Raw genomic sequence first — 6,684 nt, 5'->3', positions numbered from 1 at the left:
AAAACCTTTCGTTGTTTAGTGACTAATTCATGTAGTTGATGAACCATAACCCCCATTAAATATAGAAAATTTTAAACTTTATTATTCCATGCTTTATTTAATTTCTAATTAATTAATTGGTCTTAAGAAAAATTACATAATTACACTTGAGGGTAAGAAGGTAAACATTTATTTTGAAGGGTATAGTGGTCCGTGCACTATTACTAAGAGCAATCTTCTACTTTTTATAAGGTAGGGATTCACCCACCCGACTCTTTAAACCGAGAGTTGAGATCGAGTCCCGTGCACAACGCCACAATCTTTGTTGCGCCCAAACACCCAATCGACCCAAGAAAATCCAAATATAAACACCAAATATAAAACAACCCTTTTGTGTGAACAACTCGAAAAACTTGAGCAACGGCTACACACTGACATTCAGCTTACCAACAAAACTCCCTTTGTATTCTCCCCATCTTAAGTACTGTTCACTGCTCATAATTTCTCTACCGTCCGATCTTTCTGACATCTAAATCAACCTTACATCATTTCCACATTTCTTCTTTCTTCCCCTCTTCTTATAATCCCCTGCTTTTTCCAAATATTTCCTTACTTTTACACTTTCTCTCTCTGAAACTTTCTCACTCTTCCTCAACCTCAACAATGTCTGCTAATATTATAGCTCTGTTGTTCTTGTTTCTTTCAACTGTTCTTGCTCAAGGTGAGAAATTTACTTCAGTTTTTAACTTCTGGGTATTTTTTATTTATCAAATTTTGCTTAGTTTTTGTTCACAAACATAATTTATCCATTTTTTTATGCTTATATTTCTGGGTATTTGCTACTAATCCAAGTTATCCCAAGAAATGCATTTTTTTTTTCATTTGTCCTGTTCAAAATTTACAGTTGTCAACTTTGAAACTTGCTTGAACATTAGTTTTTCTTTTTTTTTACAAAAAAAAAAAAAATAAATAAGAAAATGTTTTAAGTTCAATTTTGAAAATGTGGGTAGGAGATTTTCCAGAAGGTATTACACTTTGGGCAAATCAGTAATTGCATGTTTTCTGCTGTAAGAAATTAGACTAAAACTGTAGCAGTTGAGAAACAGTAAAACTCATTGAATGTGTTGTACTTTATTTTCATCTGCTTTCAGCAAATTTTTCAAAAGCAATGTGAAATAATGTATACATGTTTTCCAATTTAAGTGAAAATTCAATTTTGAGCCATTTATAGATGCCCCAGAATTTAATGTAATTTTGGTATAAATGTATACGAACAGTTGCCAAAAATAATGTCATTTTGGTAATGTCTTTTTTTTTTTTACTTTATGAAGTTAATGTGTAAGAAATTTGGCTAGATTATTAATTTAATGTAATGATGTAAATCTGCAAAAAATATTGTTAAGAAGCTGCTTAAGCTATTGTTGCTCTAAATCTGTAATGGGTGAATTAGATGATTTATTAAATAAAAGTTTAGGGGTAGGAAATTCTAGAGTATAATATTAACTTAATGTCTGCTAATAATCTTGTTGAGAAGCTGCTTAAGTTATTGTAATGGGAGTTGGGTGATTAGTTTAATTAAAAAAATGGTGACTGCATATACTCGTACCTGGTAGTATTTGTCTGTTATTGTTGTTGTTTTATCAAAGCATGGATTAATTGCTTAATTTATGTTAGAAGACTGTGTACCTCGTTAATGACAGGAGTCAAAGATTAAAAAATCAAGGCAAACTTTATAGAAATGGTAATTGCATTGGTTTTGGTGGGCTGAGAATTACCACAACAATATTGAAGCATATGGATGCAATGCCTTCTTTATGCATATATGTTTATCATTTTCTCCTAATTATCTACCAGAGGAATCGAGAAACCTGAATTTGTAGAATAATTTTTTTTGATGGGTTTTTTGGATAAGACCTCTAACTTGGGATTAGAAAGGTCTGTTAAGACTAACTGATATTTAGTGTAAAAAATTGCTATTTAAGTTGATTAAAGTGGAGAATGTGCACTCTTGAGAAAAGTGAAAGTTTCAGGAATGTTTATATGTAGATATATAACCCCTCGTGTCTAATTATGTTTGCCATTCGATTGCTAGTGGAGATAGTGTCGTTGCTATTTTATTGTCGAATGACTTAGTGCCAAAAACTTAAGTTATTTAACATAGTTGAGACATTGCCTTGGTTGATTGTGTCTAATCTTTTGAGTTTAAGAGCTTTTGCTGCACAATTACATTTATAGATTTTAGTACTCCGAAGCAAGCAATGTGAGGGTGTATAGCTGTGTACCATCAGAATGTCATGGCCGTAGTATGCTGCCATTACAAATGGTTTGATTTAGAATTATTACGCATGTAACTGTGTAAGCATCAGGATTCTTAGGTCTGCAAAGCTGTATGCTCTCAGGATACCTGATCTCGAGCTGCTTAATTAACACCATCAACCATTTCTAACCTCTTGCCTCGTTTTTTTTTATGCACTAGATGTTCATATAGTTTCCTTGTGCATTGCAGATGCTTTTATTGGAGTTAATATAGGAACAGACCTCTCAGACATGCCTCACCCCACTCAAGTGGTTGCACTATTGAAAGCCCAGCATATTCGACACGTTCGCCTCTATGATGCTGACAGGGGATTGCTTCTTTCACTTGCCAATACTGGTATACAAGTTACAATCTCTATTCCTAATGATCAGATCCTTGGTATTGGTCAATCAAACTCCACTGCAGCTAGGTGGGTCTCACAAAATGTGGTCGCACATTATCCAGCAACCAACATTACCGCAATTTGTGTTGGCTCTGAGGTTTTGAGCACAATCCCAAATGCTGCCCCTATCCTTGTGAATGCCCTCAAATTTATCCAGTCAGCACTTGTTGCGTCGAATCTTGATGGCAAAATCAAAGTCTCTACACCTCTTTCTACCTCGGTTATCCTAGATTCTTTCCCACCATCCCAGGCCTTTTTTAACCATTCCTTAAACCCTGTCCTGGTACCATTGCTTAAATTCTTGCAATCAACTAATTCATATCTCATGCTCAACATATATCCTTACTATGATTACATGAATTCTAATGGGGTTATTCCATTAGATTATGCTCTTTTTCAACCTCTTTCCGCAAACAAAGAGGCTGTTGATTCAAATACACTCCTCCATTACACAAATGTCTTTGACGCCATGCTGGATGCTGCTTACTTTGCCATGGCTGATCTAAATTTCACTAACATCCCCATCATGGTCACGGAGTCAGGCTGGCCATCGAAGGGGGATGCCAAAGAGCCCGATGCCACTCTCGAGAATGCCAACACTTACAACAGCAATCTTATAAAGCACATTCTCAACAATACAGGAACACCAAAACATCCTGGAATCGGTGTTAGTACTTACATCTATGAACTATATAACGAGGATACAAAGGATGGTGCCACCTCAGAAAAGAATTGGGGATTATTCGATGCAAATGGGAAGCCAGTATATATCTTGCGTCTCACTGAGTCTGGGTCTGTTTTGTCTAATGATACAACAAACCAGACTTACTGTACTGCAAGAGATGGAGCTGACAAGAGGATGGTACAGGCGGCGTTGGATTGGGCCTGTGGACCTGGAAAGGTGGATTGTTCCCCTTTATTACAGGGCGAGCCTTGCTATGAGCCTGATAATGTATTTGCTCATGCTACTTATGCTTTCAACACTTATTATCAGAACACAGGAAAAGCTCCGGAATCTTGTGACTTCAATGGTGTGGCTGAAATCACCACCACCGATCCAAGTATGATTAAAACTGCAGACTGTATATTCAACATACTTTCGAATATCAATTTCTAATCTGTGATTTTTATCTGCTGCAGGTCATGGCAATTGCACATCAAGTACGGGTGGTCTCAATGGCACCTTCCCCAATGCGACTGCACCATCTATGAACTCAATGAGCTCAGATTCTACAAGTAGCATGTTTTCTCAAAGTTCTTCATTACTATTAATGGTTGGAATTCTAACTTGGAGCATAATTTTCTTACCAACTGCAAGATTCATGTAAGATCTATGCTTTGGACGCGAACCTATTTTTGCTGGGGTGGAAACTGAAGGGACCTCCTCGTTTCCCTGATAGATTTTCGCCCTACAGTACTGCCACTCCAAACTGTCAAATAGGAACACAGTTGTAGGTATCAATTGATGTTTAGCTGTTTTTGTTCTATTATTTGGCTGATGATTTCTGCACACCATTATTTATATTTGCGCTCCGATTTTACACAAAACACTCCTCTCCAATTGGGACTCGGGGTGTGCGGATAGCAAACCAAATGGTGCAGAAATCAATTCCCAAGTTATTTGTTTGATGATTGTAGTTGGGCCATATTTTGTCTTCCCCTTCACCTCACTAAATATTTGGGTGCAGGTTGGCCTGACAATATCCTGTTTATCAGAGGACATAAATCTTAGCTTAGGATTTATTTTAACGGCATGGTAGAACTAGAGAAAATTCATTCAAATGTGAAGGTTGTTATGAATACAATTGTAACACAATTATTCAATGCACAATGCATAGTATTGACTTTTATCGACTTCTTCTGTTAAATTTGTTGTTTTCTTTTATACTTTTATCGAATATGGAACAGGCTGAAATGAAATGAGGGAGTAATAATAATTTTTACTTCAAGAACAAAGGAATTGAGGATGTTCTAATTTACTAGGGCAGCTAAATGTGTGCATTATCTAGTACTATCTAGCCAGGTCTGGACTTTAGTCCCCATCTTGCAGTGCTGCTTTAATTTTCATGAAAACTAGGTAAGCTCCCGTGCCATAAACGGTAGTTTTTAATAATTATATTTTAAACTAACACTATATTAAAAAAAAAAAAAAATTGTTACTTTCGTATGTTATATTCATGTCAATTGAATGGAACAAAATTTGGCAAGAAAATATCACACTAATAATAATTAACATGCGTCGGTCTTGTTAAGTTTTATTGAAATATTTGTAGTTTATAGTAGACCTAGCAAATGGGTCATTCGGGTCGGGTATGGGTCGGGTCATTTCGGGTCGGGTCAAGTTCGGGTCAAAAGGTTATCGGGTCAAGTTCGGGTCGGGTTGGGACATTTCGGGTTTCGGGTTGATTTCGAGTCGACTGATAATCGGGTCGGGTCGGGTATCGGGTCAACACTTCGGGTTGAGTTCGGGTCGGGTCAAGTTCGGGTTGGGTCAATTTTCGGGTCGGGTCAATTTTCGGGTCAACTTCGGGTGATACATTGGGTTACACATTACAGATTAATACAAAAAATTAAGTCAATTTGATTACGGTTTATTTCTATTTCGGTTTGCTAAGGTCAAGTCTTTAGCTTAAATAGATTCTGGTCATTTCAGGTATAAGATAATTTTGGTTCGGGTGACTTTGGGTTTCAAGGCTATTTGGGTCAATTAATTCAATTTAAAGGTCGGGTCATTTCGGGTCTCGGGTCAACTTCGGGTCGGGTCATCTCGGGTCAGGTCGTTTCGGGTTTCGGGTCAAGGTCGGGTCAGATCCACTTTGGGTCGGGTATGGGTCGGGTCGGGTTGATTCGGGTTTCGGGTCGATTTCGGGTCATGGGTCGGGTCATTCGGGTCGGGTCATCGGGTCTGGGTCAGGATTGCCAGGTCTAGTTTATAGTAGAGTATTAATTGATTAATATAATTATCATGAATTATTCAAGGAATTAACAAAAGTTTCATTAGTTGATTTGATATGTGCATTTCATTATAAAGTATCTATTACATAATAAAAAATAAAATTAAAAAATATATCAAGAAAAAATATATAGTTTTGCTATAATAAACGTAGTACGTACTACATAAGAAATATATAATACGTACATATATAATGTGTCTTTCCTAAAACAAATAATCCATATGTCACAAATAAGATAAGATAAGAATTTTTTCCCCCCTAGTTGTTAATGTGTTTTTTTTTTTTGGAAAGATGCATCAAATCTTCTATTATAATTTATACATGTAAATGATTTTATTTTAAAATAATTTTTTTAAAAAAAAAAATAAGGACGCACCAGAAAATGACACGTGCCATTGCTGGTGTGTTTTTTGATATGTAGTTATTGATATGTGCGAGTGCGACATATAGTGTTGCGATTATTACGAAAGAAATATCTCATGGCTCATTGACATATTTAACTAGCATCTTACCCTATAGTATTTATTATTTAAATATAGTATCCCATTGTAACAAGTAGGATCGGAGAGGAGCAAAAAAAAAAAAAAAAAAAACCTAGCCTCCTCTCTCTGTTCTCTCTCAAACTTTAGCCTCCATTGTTAACTTTGAAGGGGGTTCCATCGGGTTTCACCGGTGGAAAGCCCCAATCTTTATTTCTTTTACGTTTTCTTTCTTTTTAAAATTATAATGTCTTCCTTGAAAGAAAGAGTTTATCTCCATCGAAAGACAGAGTTTTTTCGATCTCCTTCAAAAGACAAGGTTTTTCGAACTCCTTCGAAAGACAATGTTGTTTTATTTGCGCTTAATAGCGTCTCTAGTCGTGCGGGGCTTTAATTGATTATGGATCAGATTCGGGTTACAAATTCAACACAAGAATTTTCTTCCTCACAAAACTATGAAGCAGCGACGGATCCACTCAAAAAGTTGTATGAGACAACGAATCGAGAATGTGCTGAAGTGTTATGTCTATGTATTTGGATTCTTAGCCCTTCCCCGATTAATTCTTGTTTGAT

General features: G+C 36.2%; 1 protein-coding gene across 1 annotated transcript; it reads left to right on the top strand.

The window, feature by feature from the left end:
• Positions 1 to 293: 293 nt before the first annotated feature.
• On the top strand, positions 294 to 4,526 carry LOC110730703 (glucan endo-1,3-beta-glucosidase 2-like). Its single transcript, XM_021910525.1, has 3 exons — positions 294 to 700; positions 2,486 to 3,739; positions 3,819 to 4,526. Exons 1-3 carry the CDS (start codon positions 643 to 645, stop codon positions 4,004 to 4,006), a joined length of 1,500 nt encoding a protein of 499 aa, XP_021766217.1. The 5' UTR covers positions 294 to 642; the 3' UTR covers positions 4,007 to 4,526.
• The last annotated feature ends 2,158 nt before the right edge of the window (positions 4,527 to 6,684 follow it).

The sequence above is a fragment of the Chenopodium quinoa genome, unplaced genomic scaffold (assembly GCF_001683475.1).
Source record: "Chenopodium quinoa cultivar QQ74 unplaced genomic scaffold, ASM168347v1, whole genome shotgun sequence".
Lineage (NCBI taxonomy): Eukaryota > Viridiplantae > Streptophyta > Magnoliopsida > Caryophyllales > Amaranthaceae > Chenopodium > Chenopodium quinoa.
This window is presented reverse-complemented; position numbering and strand designations above follow the sequence as displayed.

Bases quoted from the DNA above. Each gene is read 5' to 3' on its own strand.
- LOC110730703 (XM_021910525.1), top strand. From the start codon at position 643: ATGTCTGCTAATATTATAGCTCTGTTGTTCTTGTTTCTTTCAACTGTT. The intron at 701-2,485 runs GTGAGAAATTTA...TGTGCATTGCAG, and splicing joins TTCAACTGTTCTTGCTCAAG to ATGCTTTTATTGGAGTTAAT. The intron at 3,740-3,818 runs GTATGATTAAAA...TATCTGCTGCAG, and splicing joins AATCACCACCACCGATCCAA to GTCATGGCAATTGCACATCA.